This window comes from Rhinatrema bivittatum, chromosome 2 (assembly GCF_901001135.1).
Source record: "Rhinatrema bivittatum chromosome 2, aRhiBiv1.1, whole genome shotgun sequence".
Lineage (NCBI taxonomy): Eukaryota > Metazoa > Chordata > Amphibia > Gymnophiona > Rhinatrematidae > Rhinatrema > Rhinatrema bivittatum.
This window is the reverse complement of record NC_042616.1, coordinates 38358496-38382047: the sequence shown is the minus strand read 5'-3', so window position 1 is coordinate 38382047 and position 23552 is coordinate 38358496. Positions and strand designations below refer to the sequence as shown.

General features: G+C 45.4%; 1 protein-coding gene across 3 annotated transcripts in view; it reads left to right on the top strand.

Moving 5' to 3' along the window:
- The window catches only part of LOC115083857 (zinc finger protein 271-like), a 634158-nt gene extending 616489 nt beyond the window's left edge, over positions 1 to 17669 (top strand). For all 3 annotated transcript variants that reach the window (XM_029587896.1, XM_029587895.1, XM_029587897.1), the window contains exon 4: positions 13030 to 17669. In XM_029587896.1, the coding sequence (XP_029443756.1) occupies positions 13030 to 15638 (2609 nt within the window). In that variant the 3' untranslated portion in view covers positions 15639 to 17669. The remainder of the gene's footprint in view (positions 1 to 13029) is intronic.
- Positions 17670 to 23552: the final 5883 nt, after the last annotated feature.

The following is a 23552-nucleotide window of genomic DNA, read 5'->3' as shown; positions in this document are numbered from 1 at the left end:
CTCTTTGGATCCAGGGGAGTGGGCTCTGTTAGAAAAGATGTTTTCCTGTTCGTACCCAGATCAGTCCAGACAAGTGGGTTTTGCATCCCTACCAGCAGATGGAGGCAGAGAACCAAAGAGTTTGAGGCACTGCGACATAACCGTATGTAGGGACCACCTGCAGTCCCTCAGTATTTCTCTGCCTCCAGCAGATGGGAGAGGTGCAATTCTGTAGCCTGGAGTTTAGTTTAAAAAAAGAATGAGAGAATTAACTTTTAAGAAGCTTTAGCAAAGAGGAGATTCTCCCTGAGGTGTTAGGTTCCATCATGGGGCCTCGGGTTGAGCCGGGCAAGCATGGGGATTGGCAGTCTCTGAGCAGCTTGACCCGCAGCGGTTCCAGGGAGCTGATAGTCCTGGTTCCCTCTGCATCCCTGAAGGCTTCTTCCCAGATTCCTGCAGCAGGAAAGTTTCCTTAAGGGGTTTTTGTTGTTTGTTCTGCTGTGGTGTTTTCCTGGATGGCTGTGCTGCTCCTGCCTCTTTAAGAGGTTTGTGTTTAGAAAGAAGAGCAGCGGCTCCTTCCTGGCAGGCCAGCTCTGGGTAGGTAGCCTCGTGGGGACGCGACTCACAGCTACTGGCTCAGGGAGTCAGGGGCTGAGCTACGCGGCCAGTTTTTCCCCTCTTGTGCCTTAATTCCCCGAGCGCCGCAGCCATGCAGTGGAGGTGCAGGCCCAACCGTGTGTGTTTCCAAGATGGCACCGCCGGCTGATTCGCACCGTGGGAAAAATTGCTGATCGTGCGGACAGTCCCCAGGGCACTTGAATTCAACGTTTTTGTGCCACGATTATGTTTCAGGCGGGAAAGGCTCCCGGGGGGGAGGGGGAGGGGCTGAGCCCGGGCACAGGACCACTCAATCTTAGGGCCCAGTCACTAGTGTGGCAGGGGATTTGGAGAGTCTAGCTGGTAAAGAGAAAACTAGGTCTAGGAGGAGAACTACTTTGGGGCATGGTGATTCCCCTCCCCCATTAACACCAGTTGTGGCGGGAGCTAGGGGGAGGATCAGGCCAGCTCTGGGTCTGATAAAGAGGATGATTTGGGCTTCTCCTTGGAGTTTATGCTGCTTATGCACGAGGTGTTCCTGGCCAGGAAGAATGTGGGGGCTAGGCGGTCTGCGGGCCCTCAGATTCGTTCTGCTCCGAAGATGCCACGAGTTTCCTCATCTAAGGGGTAAGGACACCTTCTCTGCCACCTGGGGCAGGATCATCTGGAAGATCAGGGTGGTTCGAGGGTCTCAGACCTGGATGACCCAGATGTTGTTCCCGGGGATGTGCCTATTGACCCTGGGGACCCGAATCCCGATCAAGGGGTAGATAAGGACATGGCGGATCTGGAGGAGATTCCGGTAGCAGAAGGTGATGATCTCAATGTGGTGCGGCTGTTTCGTATGGAGGAGCTGAAGCCGCTTATCCCCCATGTTCTGCAGGAGCTGGGGATTAAACTGGTTCAAGAGGAGTTGGACCATGAGGGGGTGGACCCGTTTTTGGATGGTCTCCAGGGACCGCCTATGGCTTTTCCGCTCCCCAAGAAGGTCAGGAAGTTGGTAAGCCGGGAGTGGGATCTCCTGGAGGCGGGCCTGAAGGTGGCCAGGGCTATGGCAAAGTTGTATCCTCTGACTGAGGACATGCTTCAGCTGTTGGAGTTGCCCAAGGTGGATGCCTCTGTGTCTGCAGTCACCAAGAAGACGATGATCCCGGTGGCAGGGTTGGCAGCCTTAAAGGATGTACAGGATCGTAGGCTGGAGGTTCTTCTGAAATGGATGTTTGAGGTCTTGGCTTTGAGACTACAAGCTGCGATCTTTAGTAGCCTATTGCAAAGGCTTTGTTTGTGCTGAGTCCAGAAGGTGCAAGAGAAATCTTCAGCTGAAGCTAGCACGAATAGTCAGGCAGCTCAGGTGGAGGCCGGAATTGCCATGTGGCAGATGCTCTTTACGATTTGATCTGGACTTCGGCCAGGAGTATGGTTGTGGTGGATTTGGCCTGTTTCTTGCTATGGCTGCAAAATTGGTTGGCGGACATGTGATCCAAGTCGCAACTCTGTAATCTCCCCTTTAAGGGATGTTTGGGGAGGACTTGGAGCAGTTGATCAAAGTGCTGGGAGGACAGGGAGGCAGCTTGAAAATCCTTTCCGTCTCAATTCCATTTTCAGGAGGGTCGCCGTTTTCATTCCCTGAAAAGCTCTGCGCAATTTGGGGAGGCATAGGCCAGGGGGCTGGGCAGCAGTAGTCATTTCGAGTATCCCGTAGGAATCCCAGAGAGAGCTCCAGCCAAGAGGATGGGGCCAATAAGACCTCTCAATGAGGCCAGTGGGGTCCACTCTCTCTGCATTGCAGTAGGGGGCCATCTATCGCTTTTTTACAAGGAGTGGACCAGGATTCCTCGGATCAGTGGGTCCTAGAGGTAATAAAAGACAGCTACACTTTAGAATGTTCTCGGTCCCTCAGAGAGGCATTTGTGATCTCTCGCTGTGGTTCAGGAGGAAGGCAGCAAGCGGTTCGGTGAGGAGAATTTCTAGTGTTGCTGGACTTGACTGAGGCCTACCTCCACATTCTCCTAGGACAAGGAGGATGGTAGTCCTCACATGTGGGTGACATCATCTGATGGAGCCCGGCACAGAAAACATTTGACTGGCAGACTGAGCATGCCCAACCTGCTGCTATTCGTGGGTCCATGCAAGGTCCCCCTTCAGTCTCTTCTTTTCCATGGCGCAGTAGCCATAGGCGCATAGGTGGTGGAGCTCCAACTCCTTGAAATTGTGTTTAACTTTTTCAGGTGTTTTTTCTGCATCAGGACCCCTTCACGATCGGTATCCCTTCGTTTCTGTAGGTTCCCTTGTTTATGATATCTTGTTCTTCGCGGTTGATTCCCGACTCTTGCACTGTGGTCCCATTGGCCATTTTTTTTTGACGGTGCCCCCAGTGCCCCCAGACCATGTCCATCACAGATCCGTATGAGGTATGTATCCTCTGCCAGGAGGCCTTGCACGACATCCGAGGGTATAGTTTGTGTGATCAAATGACGCCCAAAGGGCATTGAGCACGCCTGGATAAAATGGAGAAGCTCTTCGGTTCTCAAAAATCTTCCACTCCGGCTTTGGTATTCTCGATGCTCAAAGACTGCGGGGAACCATCTCTGACCCTTCCCTTGGTACTCTCACTATCCAGTACTCCTAAGGATCGGGGAGAGGGAGATCGATCCTCGGTGGTCTCTCTCCTCCCACAGACCTCGGGGTCATTGTGGTCCTCGGCCCTGGGGAAAGACCAGGCTGAGCGCTGGAAGTCCAGGAAGCATCAACACCGGTCACAGTTGCGCCACAGTTCCAGAGCAGTATTGGCAGCTGCCGAGCTGCCATCGAAGCAGCACCGGCCACCGGAGGCCCCGCCGTAGCCAGAGGCGTTTCCTACCGGCTATAGTTGAGGGCGCCATGCCAGCGACGCCTCGTCCCCCTCCATCAGTCCTGACCACTCAGGACTTCCAGGAGGAGCTGGACTGCAGGGTGCAATCAGTGGTGCTCAAAGCGCTCCAGAGTGTTGAGCTGCCAGCACCACTGGCCCCCATACCGGTGCCCAAGCCTCCGCCATCGATGCTCGCACCCCTGCTAGAACGTCTGGACATCCTTCTCGGCACCCTATCGACACAACCGGTGCCCGAGAGTCCTTTGATGCCTCCTTGGCCACTGACGCTCTCCACCGGAGCAATCCCGATTCCCGGGTCCTCCAAGGAGGATGAGGCCTCGGGGACCAGGCACCCTTGCCAGCGGATCCCTGGGCCCCCGCCAATGCCCCCCTTGATGCCGAGGGTTCTATCAATGCCATCGGTACCCTTGGGGCCCAGGCCCGCTGCCCCTCACAGCCCCCACCCTTGGCGTCCCGGCCCAGAAAGGAGGAGGGTCCTTATGACCCATGGGGCAATGACTCTTCAGACTCATCCTCTGAGTTCTCTGACGACCCCTTCTCGGAGCCTTCCCCGCTGGAGGAACGGTGTCAGGCTCTGCCCAAAGACCTGTCCTTTGCCAACTTTGTAAGGGCAATGGCAGAAGCCATTCCCTTCCAGCTCCTGTCTGAGGAGGATACCCCTCATAAGATGCCGGAGGTCCTCCTGTTCATCGATGTTCCCAAGGAAATCATGGCAGTGCCTGTCCATGACATCTTTAAGGAGCTCCTCCTCCATATTTATTTATTTATTTATTTATTTATTTATTTATTTAAGGGTTTTTATATACCGCAGTACGTAAAGAAATACATCACCGCGGTTTACATTTAACAATAACTTAGCAACAGGCTTTACAATTGACATTATTAATAGGTATTAAATAAAATAAATTCCATATAACAGTATTGACGGAAAACAGGCTGTACAGACTGTGGACCATCCAATAATGTATAACATACAATTAAAATATTGATGTAACTATTAAACCTTTACGCACCAACACTAAAACTAAATAGCATCTAATACAATACCGGTTCTGAGAGTGGATACAAGTTCTATATTGCACCGAAGACATTTCTGTTATTTAAATATGTGGGAACACCTGGTGTTGGTGTCCCTGGTCAACAGGAAGGCCGATGCCACCTATGTGGGGCAGCAGGCTTTGAACAGCAGCACCTCTCCCACCAGTCAGCGGTTGCGGAGTCCGCCCTCAAGAAAGCCAGATGTTCCCGGACTCTCACTTCTGCCCCTCCAGGGCGCGAACAAAGGGAACTCGATGGCATAAGGAGAAAAATGTTTCAAGGGGCCATACTGGTGGCACACATTGCGACCTACCCAGCTGTAAATGACCCAATACGACCGCAATCTGTGGAAACAAGTCCAAGACTGCGGAAGGCCTTCCCCAGCAGCAGCAGGAATCTCTTGCAGCCATTACCGCACTAGGCCTTGAAGCGGGTAAGCACGAGGTGAAGTCCACCTATGATGTTTTCGAAACCGCAGCACACCTAGCCGCCGGGGGCGTGGGCACCAGACGGCTGGCTTGGCGTCAAGCCTCAGGACTCCAGCTGGAGGTTCAAGACAGGCTCGTAGATCTCCCCTGTACAAGGGGAAACCTGTTTGGGGACAAGGTTAAGGAGATCATGGCACAACTAAAAGATCAGCATGATACTCTTCACCAACTCTCCGCCAGCCCCTCAGAAGGTCCTTCCTCCGCCAGGAAGACCTCCAGGCCCGGCTCTCGCAAGCCCTTTTACCGGCCGAGAAAATACTATCCTCCAGCCGGTCATGCTTGCCCGCCTTTGACCAGTCCCAGGGGTCGCGGCCGGCAGCAGCAGGCTCCGAGGACCCAACCAGCCCCCCAGCAGGCCCCATCTACAGGCTTTAGACTAGCGGCAAGGGAGCATGAGCCAGATGCCGGTTCCCCTGGTGTTCAATCCCTTGGTTGGTGGCAGTCTCCTTTGCTTTGCTTGCAGTTGGGAAGTGATCACTGCAGACTGTTGGGTCCTCTCCATTGTCTGCCAGGGCTACCACTTGAACTTCTACAGGCTCCCAGAGACCACTCCCCCATGTTCATCATGGGGTTTGCCCGCACATCAGGTCATCCTTCAATCGTAACTTTCCGCCCTTCTAGAATCAGGTGCAGTAGAACCGGTCCCCTGCGAGCAGCAGGGCCAAGGCTTCTACTTGAGGTACTTCCTTATTCCAAAGAGGAATGGCGGCTTGCACCCCATTCTTGACTTCAGGGCATTGAACAGGTTTCTTGTAAGAGAAAAATTCAAAATGGTCTTTCTGGGCACGCTGATCCCGCTCCTTCAAGGAAGAGACTGGCTTTACTCCCACGACTTAAAGGAGGCTTTCGCCCATATTGCAATTGTCTCCACTTCCTGGTGGGGACGGCACATTTTCTGTACAAAGTGCTGCCCTTTGGGCTGGCATCAGTCCCACGCGTCTTTACCAAATGCTTGGCGGTGGTGGCTGCCTACCTCAGTCGTCGCTCGGTGCATGTCTTTCCATACCTGGATGATTGGCTAATCCGGAGTGACTCCCACTCCAGGACCTTGCAAGCAGTGGCCCTGACGGTTCAGACCTTGCAGTCGTTGGGATTTGTCATCAACTTCCCCTAGTCACATCTCTGTCCATCTCCACAGCTAGACTTCATAGGCGCCAGGTTGGACACGGCACAGGCAAAGGCCTTCCTGCCCAAGGACCGGGTGGTCACTCTCTCCTCGCTGGCTACCCTCGTTCGCAACAGAAAAAAGGTGCCAGCCCGCCTACTGCTCAGCCTGCTGGGCCACATGGTGGCCTCCGTCCACGTGACCCCCTTTGCCCGCCTCTGCATGAGGAACCCTAAGTGGGCCTTGCGGTCCCAGTGGCGGCAAGCATCCCAGGATCTGGAGGCTCTGGTTACGGTCACGGACCCCCTCCGCTCCTCCCTGGCCTGGTGGGAAGCCCTCCCCAATCTGGAGAGCGGGCTTTTCAACCTGTGCCGCCTCAGATGACCCTCACCACCAATGCCTCGCCTCAGGGGTGGGTGGGCCCACACGGACGGCCTGCACTCTCAGAGCGTCTGGACTGCAACCGAGGCTTGCTGCCATATAAACTTTCTGGAGGTTTGGGTGAGCCAGTATGCCTTGTGGGCCTTCCAGGACAGGCTGTCCTCCAGGGTTATCTTCATCAGAATGGACAACCAGGTGGCGATGTGGTACATCAGCAAGCAGGACGCCACGGGCTCGTCCCTCCTTTGCCAGGAAGCAATGCAGGTCTAGGATTGGGTCCTTTCCAGAGAGATGTATCTATGGGCCACCTACCTGCTGGGTCACCTAAACACACTGGTGGACCACTTCAGTCGGTCCTTCCAGCCACATGAGTGGTCCCTGAACCCTGCGGTGGCGGCAGACTTGTTTCGTCACTGGGGCACGCCGGACATGGACTTGTTCGCTTCTCCCCGCAATCACAAGGTGAGCAGATTCTGCTCCCTGATTCCGGGGAAGGGCCATCCAGCCTGCGATACCTTCTCCCTTCACTGGGGGCAGGGCCTTCTGTACGTGTACCCCCCATTCCGCTCCTCTCGAACTCTGATGAAACTGCAAGAGGACGGGGGGACCATGATCCTAGTGGCACCTTCCTGGCGAAGGCAGGTGTGGTTCTCTCTTCTCCAGGACCTGTCAGTGAGCGTGCCTGTCCTGCTGGGATGGCTCCCAATCTCATATCGCAGAACCAGGGCACCCTGCGCCACCCGAACCTCCGGGCCTTGGCCTTCATGGCATGGATGTTGAGCATATGATCCTTCAGCCTTTGCAGCTCTCTGAGGGTGTGTCCAAGGTCTTGATTGAGTCTTGGAAACCTTCCACTCGGAAATCTTACAGTTCGAAGTGGAAGCGTTTCTCCATCTGGTGAGGTGGTCACAGACTGGACCCTTTTGCCTGTCCGCTCCCCCGCCTGCTGGATTACCTCTGGCATCTGTCTGAGTCTGGCCTCCAAACCAACTTAGTCCGCATGCACCTCAGTGCCTACCACCAGGATGTTGTTGGTGCGCCTGTTTTGGTCCAGCCTCTTGTCAGAAGCTTTATGCGGGGCCTCGTTCAGCTAAAGCCCCTGCTTAGGCCTCAGGCTACCCTGTGGGAATTCAACGTTGTTCTGGCGAGGCTAATGCAGCATCTTTTCGAGCCTCTTAAGTCCTGTGACCTGAGGTTCCTCACCTGGAAAGTCATGTTCCTGGTGGCGATCACTTCCGTTCGCAGGGTCAGTGAGCTCCAGCTCTGGTTACATAAGCTCCCTACACGAAGTTCTTCCATGATCGTGTGGTGCTGTGTACACATCCCAAATTTCTACCTAAGGTGGTGACTGCTTTCCACATCAACCAGTCCATCATCCTTCCCACCTTCTTTCCAAGGCCTCATTCCCACTCAGGGGAACCTGCTCTCCACACCCTAGGCGCTTGTATTCTATTTGGATCGTACAGCGACCCATAGGCAGTCCTCCCAGCTTTTCGTGTAGTTTGACTCTAATAGACTAGAAGCAGCAGGGGGGGAAGCAAACCTTGTCCAACTGGCTAGCAGATTGCATTGCCTTCTGCTATGAGCAGGAAGGCCTTCAGCTGGCTGGCAGGGTGAAAGCTCACTCTGTGCGGGCTATGGCGGCGTCAGTGGCCCATCTGCGTGCGGTCCCTGTTGCTGAAATTTGTAGAGCCGCGACCTGGAGTTCTCTCCACATGTTCGTTCTCACTACTGCCTTGACAGGGACAGTCGCCAGCCCAGCGCTTTTGGCCAGTCTGTCCTGCGCAATTTATTCCAGTCCTGAACCTAACTGTCTGTTATCATGCTCTCTGTGGGACCAGACCGCCCCATTTTTCCCCACAGTGCTGCAGTTGTGTTGTGCTCGTTGGCACCTTGTTCGGCTACTATGGTCCTCTCTGGTCGACTGGAGCAGTCTGGAGCTCTGTAATCACCCAAATGTGAGGACTACCATCCTGCTTGTCCTAGGAGAAAGCGCAGTTGCTTACCTGTAACAGGTGTTCTCCTAGGACAGCAGGATGTTTGTCCTCAGGAAACCTGCCCGCCTCCTTAGATGTTGGGTCCATCTTCAGTTTGTGTTATTTTTCTCGCTCGTATTTTTTTGCTATATTACGAGACTGAAGGGGGGACCTTGCATGGACGCACGGATAGCAGCAGGCTGGGCATGCTCAGTCTGCCAGTCAAAGTTTCCCGTGCCGGGCTCCATCAGATGATGTCACACACATGTGAGGGCTAACATCCTTCTGTCCTAGGAGAACACCTGTTACAGGTAAGCAACTGCGCTTTCCCATCCGAGAGGAGCATCAGCCAGGCGACTGGTCACGTCAATGGCTTATGTTCAGCTGTGGCGAGTGTTTGACAAATAGTGCGTAGAGAAAATTGTTGACCCGTTGCGGGTGGATATTCCTCAGGTGTTGTCGTTTCTGCAGCACGGCCTTTCGAAGGGTCTGGCTTACAATTCGCTGCGGGTTCAGGTGGTGGCCATGGCCTTGGCTTGTCTTTGAGGCAGGTTGCAAGGGAAGTTGTTGGCCTCGCGCTCTGATGTAGTGAGGTTTCTCAAGGGGGTTAAGAATCTGTGGCCGCCGGTGTGTAAGTTGTGCCCGGCGTGGAGTTTGAATTTAGTATTACGGGTGCTTTGTGGTCCTCCATTTGAGCTGTTGAAAAAGGCATCGTTGAAGGATCTCACTCTGAAGATAGTTTATCTGGTGGCAATTTGTTCAGCTCGGAGGATTTCGGAGTTGCAAGCTTTGTCCTATAGAAAGCCCTTTCTGAGCTGAACATAATAGGCAAATGGGGAGGTTTCTTTGCGTATGGTTCCATTGTTCTTGCTTAAGGTGGTTTCGGCCTTCCATTTGAATCAGTCAGTAGAGCTGCCTGCTTTCCCGAATTAGTTGGATGAATCGGCGGAGTCCAGGGAGCTCCATCTTTTGGATGTTCGTTGGGTTCTGTGGTGATATCTTAGTCACCAACAGTTTTCAACAGTCGGATCACTTTTTCGTGATATTTGGAGGAGCAAGAAAGGGTTGCAAAGCCTCCAAGGTCCCAATAGCACGTTGGCTGAAGGAAGCTATTGTTTGGGCCTACATTTGCAAAGGAAAGCAGGTTCCGGATGGATTGCATGTGCACTCTATCAGAGCGCAGGTGGCTTCTTGGGCCGAGTGTCAGTTGGTTTCACCACAGGAGATTTGTAGAGCAGTGACGTGGTCGTCTTTGCACACTTTTTCTCGCCATTACCGGTTGGATATTCAGGCTCCGGGGGAAGCAACTTTTGGCGAGAGTGTGTTATACAGGGGTCTTTCACGGACCCACCAGTTTAGGGGTGCTTTGGTACATCCCACTTGTCTAGACTGATCTGGGGTATGAACAGGAAAGGAACATTGGTTCTTACCTGCTAATTTTCGTTCCTGAAGTACCACAGATCAATCTAGAGACCCATCCCAGTGTACTTTTTGCTCAAGACCTTGGTGGCAAGTCTGTGTTACTTCGGGTATTTGGTAGATAGCTTGGTTCATTTGGTTTTCCCTTGGACTTCTGGTGGTTATGCTAGGTTCAGGGGTTGGCCTATTATTCGAGTTCAGTGTTTTCCCCATAATGTTCCTAATAGTTGGGGTGTTGATCTCTAATCTGGCTTGGGTACAGATCAATACTGAGGAACTGCAGGTGGCACTCTAGGTTATGTAGTTGTGCCTCAAACCTTTTGGTTCTCTGCCTCCATCTACTGGTAGGGATGCAAAACCCACTTGTCTGGACTGATCTGTGGTACTTCAGGAACGAAAATAAGCAGGTAAGACCTCATTTTCCTTTCTTTGATAATAGGCAAATGGGGAAGACTAGTGATGGGTTCAGTGGTTTCTTGTGCTAACACTTAAGGTGAACAACTTTTAGTTGGAGAAAAGAGCTGGGATCATCAGGTCTGTTTAACCTAATTCAGAGGTGGCCATTGGAAAGCCTGTTTTATGCATTTCCTCTATGGCTTTTTGATAGGCAGGTTTTTACAGAAAATCTCCAAGCATTGGGGTCTTGTGATTTTGCTGCCACCTGATTGGCCAAGATGCCCTTGGTATGTGGATCTGATAAGGATGCTGGATGGCAATCCAGTCATATTATGAGTCAAGGGCCCAGTAATTCGAGGATCTGTCTCAGTTTTGTCTTACAGCCTGGCCCTTGAGAGGGCTTGTTTAGTCAGCAGAGGCTATTCACAAGGAATAGTGAGTGATTTTTTTGCAGGCCAGGAAAGCTTCATCTTCCTTGGTTTATGGTAGAGTCTGGAAGGATTTTGATCTCTGGTGTGCAAGGAGTGTCGTGTCAGCTAAAATAACCTTGATTCTGCTGATTTTTTTTAAATTCCTGCAGCAGGGTTTAAATAAGGGTTTAGCCCTGAACTCTCTGAAAGTGTAAGTTGTAGCTATAGCTTGTTATAGAGGTCGTGTCAGTGGCTTGTCATCTGAATGAGTCTATGTTTCTGTGTAGAGTGAAGCATGTTTGTCCTGTGAGAGAGCTGGTTCCAGCTTGGCATCTGAATCTGATTTTGAGGTTTCTCACCGGTAAACTATTTGAGCCTGTGGAAGAGGCGTTGATTCAGTTGCCGACTATGAAGCCGGTGTTTCTTGTGACAATTTGTTCTGCACAGCATATCTTGGAAATCCAAGCTCTGTCTTCTAGAGAGTCTTTCTTTAGTTTTTTTGATGAGGCAGTCCCTATTCAAACAGTTCCTTCTTTTCTTCCCAAGGTGGTTTGCACATTCCATTTGCATCGGGTAGTTATTCTACCCTACTTCTGGAAAAATGTTTATGGAATGGAGTATAGTTTGATGCATCTCTTAGATGTGCAAAGAGGCTTGTTTTGGTACTTGAAGGTGATTAATGACTTTAGAAAGTCAGATCATCTCTTTGTGGTGTTCAGTGGTCAGCATCTAAACCTTTATTAGCTCAACGGAGTAAGGATTAGATTTAGATTTATTTAAATTTATAAATCACCTAATCACAAAAAGGTCTAGGCGATGAACAGTAATGACATAAACAATAAAAGATCAAAAAACATATTGACTAAAATATACTCATTAAAAACAAATAACATAAAACTGAATACGAAAACAGTCAGGTAAAATAATTAAAAATAACTTGATTGAAATAAAAAAGTGTTGAGGAGAGACCTAAGTGTTTTAACAGATTCGCACTGTCAAATTTCTAGAGGTAAAGAATTCCAGAAATTGGGTCCTGCTACAGAGAGAGAACATTCGTGAGTTGTGTGCAGACAAGCGACTTTTGGGGAAGGAACATCAAGGAGGCAATGTTGTGACGAGTGAAGAGTGTGAACTGGTTGATAAAACTTGAGAATAGTGTTTGCCCAGGAATAGATAGCCAATGCAGTTCAATAAGAATTGGAGTGATGTGATCAAAATGTTTTGTACCTGAGATGAGACGTGCAGCTGAGTTCAGCAAAATCTACATGGGACGGATTGCGGAGGAAAGAAGACCAATATATAGAGGCTGTTGCAGTAGTCTAAGATGGGGAAGATAGATGCCTGGAGGTCAGTCCGAAATTCTGGAGGATGTAGGAATTTTCTTAGACCAAGAAAATATGTGCTACCTATGTTGATAAGGATTTGCCTCTGCCCAAGAGATTGAAGACACACTCTGTGAGGGCACAGGTGGCATCTTGGGCAGAGCTTTGTTTAGTGTCACCGGTAGATACTTGCAAAACGGCGACTTGGTCATCTTTGCATTTCTTTTCTTAACATTGTAAGCTGAATGTTTGCGCTAGGGCAGGAGGCAGCTTCTGGCTCAGGAGTGCTGAGGACGCCGTTGGCAGTCCTGTCCACTTAAGGGAAAAACTTAGGTACTCCCCACACATCTGGACTGGTCTGGCTGATTGATGAGGAAGGAGAAATTTACTTTTCCTTATTTCCTTTCCTTGAATCCAGCCAGACCAGTCCAGAAACCCTCCCTGACTGCCAATTTCTATTCTGCTGCATGCCTGTGTTGCATTGTTTTTCAGGGGCCCACACAAAGAGATGTTAATCAGGGCCAAGACTAATGGAGCCATACTTTCATTGTTCAGGTAGGTAATCAGTTAAAATTTCTCCCATCTGGTTTCTATTGTTAGCTTTCTCGTTATATCTTTCTGATTATTTCCTGGAAGCCCTTTGGTTCTGGTTTCGTTTTAGCTTGCTACATAGAATACTGGCAGGCTGAGCACAGCACGGAATCTTAAATGGGCTGATGACAGCAAACCTGTTATTCTCTGTATCCATTTGCTGGTTGGGGATTATCACCCACCTGTCTGTACTGGTCTGGATGGATACAAGGAAAGGAAATTATCAGGTAAAGTAAAATTTCTCCATTCTGTCCTTCTTTCACATGCACGTAGACAGAACACAGTGTTACAGATCAATATTATGACATAATGCTTGCAAAACATTTACATTTTGTCCTCTTCAGGAAAATAGCAATAACACAACAAGAAAAAGCAAGTGTTATTGTATTACTGAACTCATTAAACTGTCCTTTAACAGTAATGCCCAATGTTTACTCTTTTTTTTTTTTATCTAGAAAATGATGATTCCAGAAACAATAATCCAGAGACACATCACTGGGAGCTCCGTGAGAATCCAGAAGGGAACATGATATCAGAAGGAGATGTAGAGGAGACTTCTTCCACTTCTGAATGGGGAAAAAAGTGCAGGAGTCAATCGATCATAGAAAAGAAGCAAAGAAATCCAACAGGAGCCTTGGCTCTGACTAAGCAAAGTGCAAGAAATATCGCACATATAGAGGAAAAGGAGATAAACTGGACAACAGAAGGAAGCTGTGTATGTGATGTATGTGGGATACTCCACAAAGATCCTGTAACTCTGAAATCAGAGCAGAGATCTCACACTGAAGAGAGACCATCTACATCTGCAAACTGTGGGAAAATCTTCAGTCAGAAGGAAGAACTAAAGACACAACAGAAAACATGCACAAGAGAGACAACTTGCACATGTTCTGAGTGTGGGAAAGGTTTCAGTAGGAAGAGAAAATTAATACACCACCACAAAATAAGCAAAGTAGAAAGACTGTGTACAAATGCAGAATATAGGAAAGACTTTATTAATGAAGCAAACCTCACAAAATACAAGAAAAGTAGTTCAGAAGAGAGAACTGTTTTATTTATGGTTAGTGACAAAAATTTCAATCAGAAAGAAAACCTTACAAGAGACCCAAAATTCCACCAAGGCGAGAGACAAAATTCAAGGAATGAATGCAATAAAATTGTCTGTGAGAGGAAAGTATTTCCAAAAAATACAAAAACCCATACTGGTGAAATATTCTTTTCTACGCAATTTGAAAAACCCTTCATTAGGAAGGCAGAACTCTCACAACACCAGAACATCCACAGAGGAGGCAGACAATTAAAATGTACTGTAATTGGTAAAAGCTTTAGTCAGATGGAACAAATTGCAATTTACCAGAGAATCCACACAGCAAAGAAACAGTTTATATGTACTGAATGTGGTAAAAACTTTAGCCACAAACAAACTCTCACACGCCACCAGAGAGTTCACACTGGAGAGAAACCATTCACATGTGCTGAATGTGATCAAAGCTTTACTCACAAGCATTCTCTTACAATCCACCAGAGAATCCATACTGGAGAAAAACCGTTTACATGTACTGAGTGTGGTAAAAGCTTGAGTCGGAAGTCACACCTCACAACCCACTGGAGAATTCACACTGGAGAGAAGCCATTTACATGTACTGTTTGTGGTAAAAATTTCAGTCGCAAGGAAGCTCTCACACTCCACCAGAGAAACCATACTGGTTTGAAACCATTTACATGTACCGAATGTGGTAAAAGCTTTAGTCTGAAAGCACAGCTCACAGCCCACCGGAGAATCCACACTGGAGAGAAACCCTTTACCTGTACTGTGTGTGGTAAAAGTTTTAGTCGCAAGCGAGTTCTCACAGTCCATCAGAGAATCCATACTGCTGTGAAGCCATTTGTATGTACTGAGTGTGGTACAAGCTTTAGTCAGCAGGTATGTCTCACAGCCCACCAGAGACTCCACACTGGCGTTAAACCATTTGCATGTATTGAGTGTGGTAGAAGCTTCAATCATATGCAATATCTCACTATCCACCAGAGAGTCCACACAAGGCAGAAACAATTTACATGTACTGAGTGTGGTAAAAGCTTTATTAATAAAACACAATTTAAGAATCACCAGAGAATCCACACAGGACAGAAACCCTTTACGTGTACTGAGTGTAGCAAAAGCTTCAGTCACATGTCATCGCTTGTTATCCACAAGAGAAGCCATACAGAATTTAAACCATTTTCATGTACTGAATGTAATAAAAGTTTCCTTCAGAAGGCAAAGCTCACAAACCATCAGAGAATCCATGCTGGAGTTAAACCATTTATGTGTACTGTGTGTGGCAAAACCTTCAGTCACAAGCAAGTTCTCACAATTCATCAGAGAAACCACACTGGTGTGAAACCGTTTACATGCACTGAGTGCGGTAAAGGCTTTAGTCTGAAAGCACGCCTCACAGTACACCAAAGAATCCACACAGGTGTGAAACCATTTATATGTACTGTATGTGAAAAAAGCTTTAGTCACAAGCATTCTCTCAAAATCCACCAGAACACCCACACTGGTGTGAAACCATTTACATGTACTGAGTGCGGTAAAAGCTTTAGTCTGAAGGGAAACCTCACAGCCCACCAGAGAATTCACACTGGAGTGAAACCATTTACATGTACTATTTGTAGTAAAAACTTCAGTCGAAAGAGATATCTTGCCTATCATGAGAGAATCCATACTGGTGTTAAACCATTTACATGTACAGAGTGCAGTAAAAGTTTTAGTCTCCAGGCAAGCCTCAAAATTCACCAGAGAATACACACTGGAATGAAAACGTTTATATGTACAGTGTGTAGCAAAAGCTTCAATCGCAAGCAATCTCTCAATGTCCACCAGAGAATCCACACTGGTGTAAAACCATTTACATGTACTGAGTGTGCTAAAAGCTTTAGTGTGAAAGCACACCTCATAGCCCACCAAAGAAGCCACACTCGAATGAAACTATTTAAATGTTTTGTATGTAATAAAAGCTTCAGTAGCAAGCAGGCTGTAACAATCCACCAGAGAATCCACACTGGCATGAAACCATAGATGTGTACTTAATGTGGAAGAAGCTTTAGTCTGAAGGATGAACTCACAGCCCACCAGAGAATCCATATTGGAGAATGAAGTGGAAGAAGTTATACATTTCATCTCTGGATGTAACATGCTAATGACAGAAGGCCTCTATACAAAAAGGCACAAGAAGATGACACAGCTTATTCATTGGAAAGATGTAAACATAACATTGATGTACCAAACAAACAATGGGAACACAACCCTAACAGAATAGAAGAGAATAAAGAAGTTGTGATCACTTGAGATATTCCTATTCCAACTGATAGGAAAATCAATTCTAGAAAACCAGATATTGGTTGAAGGAGAAAAACACAAGAAAGAGCATTGTTAGATGAGTCAGTACCCAGTGACTATTCTGTGGATTGTATGGTGAATGCAAAGTTCTTTAACTACCAAGAGATACAATCAGAGACCAAGAAAATTTGGCAGAAAGATACAGAAATAGTCCTATTTATATTGGGTGCCACTGGTTTGATTAAGAAGAACCCCTTGATGTGTTACTTTAAGGATTACACCTTATGAACTCCAGAAGGAGGCTCTCTTTAGTACAACAGCAGTAAAATTGACAGACTGAGATCCTTCCCAACATACCCTGGCTTATGAATGACGTTCATTCCTTTCAAGGTATGCACAAAAACCCATATGGAGACACTGCCCTGAGAGAGACCATTTACGTGTACTGAATGTGGCAAAAGCTTTAGTCATCTGCAATCTCTCAGCATCCGCAAAATATTCCACACCAGACTGAAAATATTTACTTGTACTAGTGTGGGTAAAAGCTTAATTGAGAAGACACAACTCCAGGAGCCAACAGAGAATCCACACAGAGCAGAAAGATAGATCAGAGTCCAAGGTCCACCACAGCATGGGCTACCGAGAAGCCAAGGAGTGCTACAATAAAGGTAACTAAGCTGCAAAACAAAGGCAGCTGATAAGCTAGGGAGCGCTGTAGCAAAGATGGCCAAGAGGACAGGGAGTGTCACGACAAAGGCAGTTGAGCAATGAAAGAATATCAGATCAAAGATGCCAAAACAACCAGAAGAAAGGAAACAAGACACTGAGCAGCCAGGAAGTATGAAACAAAAGGTTGCCACAAAGCTAAAAAGTGCCAGAATATAGGTGTCTGAGCAATCAGATGGCACCAGAACCATGGTGCTTAAACAACCAAAGCAGCTGAAATATTAGCAAACGATCTAACACAGGAAGATGAGAGCAATGTAAGTCACACCAGGAAACAAAATGAAGAGGAAAGACAGTAAGGGATCCAGAAGACCGAGCAGTCAGGATCAAAATAGGTTTCCAAGCAGTTAAATCAAGCCAGAAAGCAGAGCAAGGAGGAAAGACTGGAAATAGACCAGGAGATTGCAGAGATAGCATTAGAGTTCTTGATTTCCATGAAGAAGGATGATGCAGTATGTCTGCTGGATCCAGGAGAGGAAAAGATCACCTAAGTTAAACCTGACTCCCAAAGTAAAAAGCTTGATAAGTGGAATAAATAAGTCTATAAACCATATAAAGGAGCCATATTGATATCCCAGGCATTAATAGGATACAATATTGTGTAACAAAGATAATTAGTGAGAGAATCCTACTAACAAGGAAATAATAGGAAAAATGTAATCATTCAATCACTCATTGAAAAAGTGCATAGAAGGAAAAATTAAATTATGTGCAAAGGTATCACTTATAGATGCATAACTCAAAGGACCAAAGACATACAAAAAAACAAGAAAAGTCCAAAACAGCAACCTTAAATATGCTGCATGAACGGAAAAAGACATTCAAGCCATATTCTCCAGGAATAAACTGAAAATAAATTAGACTGACACAATTGTGGAGAAATGAAGAAAGTAGTAGAGAGGCACCAAATTGAAATATTCAGGGAGAACCCAAAGTGGTTCTACAGGGAATTGGGAAAGAACATAGAAGCATAGAAATGATGGCAGAAGACCAACAGGCCCATCCAGTCTGCCCAGCAAGTTCTCACACTTATTTTCCCATACCTTTCTGTTACCCCGACCGCTGAGTTCAGGGCCCTTATTGGTAACTTTTTGATTCCAATTTCCTTCCACCCCCGCCATTGATGCAGAGAGCAGTGTTGGAGCAGCATCAAAGTGAAGTATAAGGCTTAATGTTTGAGGGTAGTAACCTTCGTAACGAGAAATTACCCCGATGTTTGTGTACTCATACTGCTCAGATCAATGCCTTGTTAGATGTTGTCTGGATGTAAATCCTCTTTTCCTCATTCCCCTCCTGCTGCTGAAGCAGAGCGCCACACTGGATATTTATTTAATTTATTTAAAATCTTTTCTATACCGTCGTTAAGCTAGTTGCCGTCACAACGGTTCACAATAAGGCACACAATTTCAAACTTAAATGTGTTGAATTATATTAACTAAACAGGTGCCATCAAATACTGTAACATAGTTCCATATTAAATATTACTTAGTGGTTGTGATAAGTCATGTCTACTTTAAGTATATCGGCTATAAGATAAATTAACACTTAAGTCTGGTCCTCTGTGGTTGCAATCTAATAGAGGTAAAGTAAAATAAAATATATACACACACACACCCCATTCAAGTAAACTGATGTGTGTGTGTGGGAGTTCTTCGGACTGCATCATACAATTCCCTGGATTCTACTCTTCATTCCCTTTGTGGTATGCTTGCTTTCAAGGTGAAGTATCAGGCTTGATTGATTTAGGGTAGTAACCGCCTCAACAAGCAAGCTACTCCCACATTTATTTGTTTAACCAGACTGTGCAATTCAGTCCGTGTTGATTGTTGTCTGAATGTAAATCCTATTTCTTCATTCCCCCCTGCCATTGAAACAGTGAGCTGCTCTGGATATGCATTCAAAGTGAAGTATCAGGCTTAATTGATTAGGGGTGGTAACCACCGCAATAAGCAAGCTACTCCCATGCTTATTTGTTTACCCAGACTGTGCAGCCTTGTTGGTTGTTGCCTGAATGCAAGTCCTCTTTTCCACATTTCCTCTTGCCGTTGAAGCATAGAGCATTGTTGGAGTCGCATTAACCATGTGAACGTTTATTGAATAAGGGTATTAATCACCAGGTTGTAGCCGTCATTCCCGCAAGCCACCCCCACGCCTCTTCTTTTCATTCCCATCCTCTAGGCTTTATGGATCCACAATGTTTACCCCACACCCCTTTGAAATCCTTCACAGTTTTTGTCTTCACCATTTCCTCCGGAAGGGCGTTCTAGGCATCCACCACCCTCTCTGTGAAGAAATACTTCCTGACATTGATTCTGAGTCTTCCTCCTTGGAGTTTTAAATCATGAATCCTGGGTCTGCTGACTTTTTTCCAACGGAAAAGGTTTGTCGTTGACTTTGGATCATTAAAACCTTTCAAGTATCTGAAAGTCTGTATCATATCACCCCTGCTCCTCTTTTCCTCCAAGGTATACATATTTAGATTCTTCAATCTCTCCTCATAAGTCATTCGATGAAGACCATCCACCTTTTTGATCGCCCTTCTCTGGACCGCCTCCATCCTGTCTCTGTCCCTTCAGAGATACGGTCTCCAGAACTGAGCACAGTACTCCAGGTGAGGCTTCACCAAGGACCTGTACAAGGGCATCATCACTTCTCTTTTCTTACTTGATATTCTTCTCTCTATGCAGCCCAGCATTCTTCTGGCTTTAGCTATCGCCTTGTCACATTGTTTCGCCAACTTCAGATCGTTAGACACCATCACCCCAAGGTCTCTTTCCTGCTCCGTGCACAGCAGCTCTTCACCCCCCATCGAATACATTTCTTTCGGATTTCCACACCCCATGTGCATGACTCTGCATTTCTTAGCATTGAATCTCAGCTGCCATATCTTCGACCAGTCTTCCAGCTTTCTTAAATCCCGTCTCATTCTCTTCACTCCTTCCGGCGTGTCTACTCTGTTGCAGATCTTAGTATCATCCGCAAGTCCCATCCACGATGTCATTCACAAAGATATTGAACAGGACCTGTCCCAACACTGACCCTTGCGGCACTCTGCTCATCACCGCTCTCTCTTTAGAGAAAGTTCCATTTACCATCACACATTGTCTTCTGTCCTTCAACCAGTTTGCTATCCAGGCCACAACCTTGGCACTCACTCCCAAGCTTCTCATTTTATTCACAAGCCTCCTGTGTGGGACTGTAACAAAAGCTTTGCTAAAATCCAAGTAGATGACATTGAGCGCTCTTCCTCGATCCAATTCCTTAGTCACCCAATCAAAAAAGTCGATCAGATTCGTCTGACAGGACCTTCCCTTGGTGAAACCATGCTGCCTCTGGTCCAGCAATTCTGCTGCTTGTAGATAGTTCACTATTCTTTTCTTCAGCAGCGACTCCAATACTTTTCCCACCACCGAGGTGAAGCTTATTGCTTGTAGTTTCCAGCCTCCTCTCTGCTCCCACTTTTGTGAAGCGGGACCACCATCGCTCTTCTCCAATCACTCAACACCACTCCCGTTTCCAGGGATCTATTGAACAGGTCACACAGCGGAGCCGCCAGCACATCTCTGAGCTCCCTCAGTATCCTGGGATGAACCTCATCAGGCCCCATGGCTTTGTCCACTTTCAGTTTCCCCAGCTCTTCCCATACATTCTCTTCCATAAATGGAGTTTCATCCATTCCACTTCCCTCCAGTTTCTTGTTAACTAGCGTCGGTCCTTCTCCGGGGTCTTCTTTAGTGAGCACCAAACTGAAGTATTCGTTTAATATTTCTGCCATTTCTTCATCTGTCTCCACCCATTGATCCTTTCCATCTTTCAATTTCACTATACCACTTTGGACTTTTCTCTTTTCACTGATGTATCTGAAAAATTTTTTGTTACCTCGCTTTACCTCTTTGGCAATCCTTTCTTCTGCTTGACTTTTCACTTTCTTGATTACTTTCTTTGTCTCTCTCAGTTCCACCAGATATTCTTCCTTGTGATCCTCCCTTTGGGAACCTTTATATTTCTTAAACACTGTTCTTTTATCTCTTATTTTATCAGCCACCTCCTTTGAGTACCAGATAGGTTTCATTTTTCTCTTGATTTTCTTTACTTTTCTAACATATAGATTAGTCGCTTCAGTAATTGCTACTTTTAGTTTGGCTCACTGTTGTTCCACATTTCTCATGTTCTTTCAGCCTTCTAGTTCTTCCCAAAAAGCAAAGCGGTAGCCGATCCAGTTGGCTGTATAGCAGTAAGAACAAAGAGAATCGGTAGTTGAAAACGCCCTTTATTAAATGATGCCCGACTCTGGCCGAGTTTCGCTCTTTTTCTCAGAGCTGCCTCAGGGGCAACTAAAATCAAATGTAAAACAATTAAAATTACACACCAAATTAAATTAAGTAAACAACATATATAAGTGTACAAACACAAACTTCAAATTAAAACATATAAATGTGATAAAAACATAATGGTACACAGAGGGATGTGGAGTGATATGTACAAGACACCATAAAAATATCTGGTTAATGTATAACCAATGCAATGTTGGAGAGATGGATCTTTTATATATATATTAGGGAACAATATATTGATCATGCAAAAAATGAATGCTTACTCAATTGGAGAAGGGCTGATATCTGTAAGATAATTGCCACATAAATGTATGCAAGCTCATCAAATACCTATATCGAAAAATTGAAAGAATTGTAGAAACAGTCGAATTGAGGACAAACAATCAAAACCTAAAATCTATTGTAAGTAGAATCATATGCAAATACATTACTTTCTTACACCAGTTCTAATTCTTAAATGACTGTGTCTAAAAAACATTAGCTCAGAAAAACAATAACTAAATCTGTAATATTGAATTGATGAAACAATGACCATAAAAACACCTCTTTTATTTACAATAATTACTACTGCAAGCAAAATCATATGTAAATAAATTACTTACTCAAACAAGTTCTGATCTTAAATGGCTGTGATTAAAAAACACTGGCTAGATCTGTAATATTTGAATTAATAAAATAATGACCATAAAAACAAATCTTTCATTCTCAGTGATTGATAATTCATATATCATTATAACCACAAACCCTAACCATCATATGTGTCAAAACTGTATACTAGAATGAATTTTTAATAGTCTATCAGGCAAAACTATTATCTATTCCTGTGATTATACATATGTAATTAAAAATATCAAAAGAATATGTATTGTATATATTCACATTAGAACGCATAGGAAATATGCTCATCACACAATAAATCATGGTGACAATTATAGACTATTCACGCCACTATTGAAAACCAGGTTATATAAATAATGAATACTAATGGAACATTGATAAAAGATAATAAAACAATCCTAAAACTTTATAGACACAGAAGAAACCTTATCTGTTCAAAGAAAACCAGAACTGTCCTCAGATTCTCCCGTTACAGTTAAAATACCAATAACAAGGTGCGCATCGGATCGCTAAAATTATTATAGACAGAACTATCCTCATGCATAGCAACTATTTAAAAGGCGAGGCTGTGCTCAGGTTTTCCCGTTGTTGTGAAGTTATCAGTAAAGAAACTTATAAAGTCACCAACCTATTGTAAACGGACCTGACCCAAACTAACACGATGTTGGAAAACTAAACAGATTTAAAATACTTAAATTAACACAGGACTTACTATCTGTTGTTATAAATTCGAACATGTTTAAATTAAGACAGAATTTAGTACCTGTAGAATCACAATTTGTCTCAAGTTTGCAGCCTTCTGCAACAATCGAATCGAGTTCTGCAACGAGTGCCGTCAAACAGCACCATTCATATCAATTGAAGGGAGACGCCGTTGAGCCCGGTATTTAAAGAGATCTCGCGGGAGTTGAGCCTGCATTCGCGCCAAAAATTCTTTGTAAACCAAAAATTGAATGATTTGTATCTATATATAAATAGGAATTTGTAAATTGATTTAAACACCACCCCTAAAAAATTGTGTAAAATTATTTATCAAAATTAAATATGAAAAAATTATAAAACAGGGGGGGGGGGGGAATTGTTCCAAAATTGATGCATGATCATATATCGTACCATAGCACAATCAAGTAAAGTATAAATTAAAAATCATTGTGATAATTATTAAAAAACACAATAACGGTAAAACAAAATACGTTCAGAATGTGTATATATACAGAGTGAAATCAATTAGAGAATTAATATGATATATTCAGACAACAGATAATTCATAAAAATACACCTAATTCTAACTCACAATTTAGACCATTAGGAGACATGGTGTTAAATTCATAAATACATTTCTGTTCTGTTCTAAGAAGCAAATTATTAAAATCGCCACCTCTCCAATTTGCATGCAATTTCTGAATAATACAAAATCTAAAGACTCCAAATTTGTGACCTGTTTCTAGACAATGTGATACCAGCAGTTTTCCTTTACTTAATTTTTTAATTGCACTTTTGTGCTCAATTATCCTTTTGTTTAATGGTCTCACTGTTTTGCCTATATACCATTTTTTTACAGGGGCAGATGGCTACATAAATGACACCTGAACTTTTGCAGACTTTTCGCTTTTGAGATTAACATAACACACACTGCAATTCCCACATGGGCTGTGACTCTTTGGTGTCTTTATTTTTAACTGAGGAACCGGTAATGCGGATGGTACTAAATATTCTTTAAGATTCTTTTCACGCTTGTTAGCTATCATGACTTGCATCCCTTGGAATGAAAGAAGAACTTGCAAAACATGCCAGTGTTTTTTTATAATCTGCGTGATGGAATGGGACAACCCGGTGAATGTGAGTGGACATATCACTTTGTCTTTTTTATCACTTTTTGTTCGAGTATGTAATAGATTAATTCTTTGTTGTTCATCTGCCCTCTTGAAACAGTCATTAATACAGGCTTCTGGATAGCCTCTTTCTGAAAATCGTA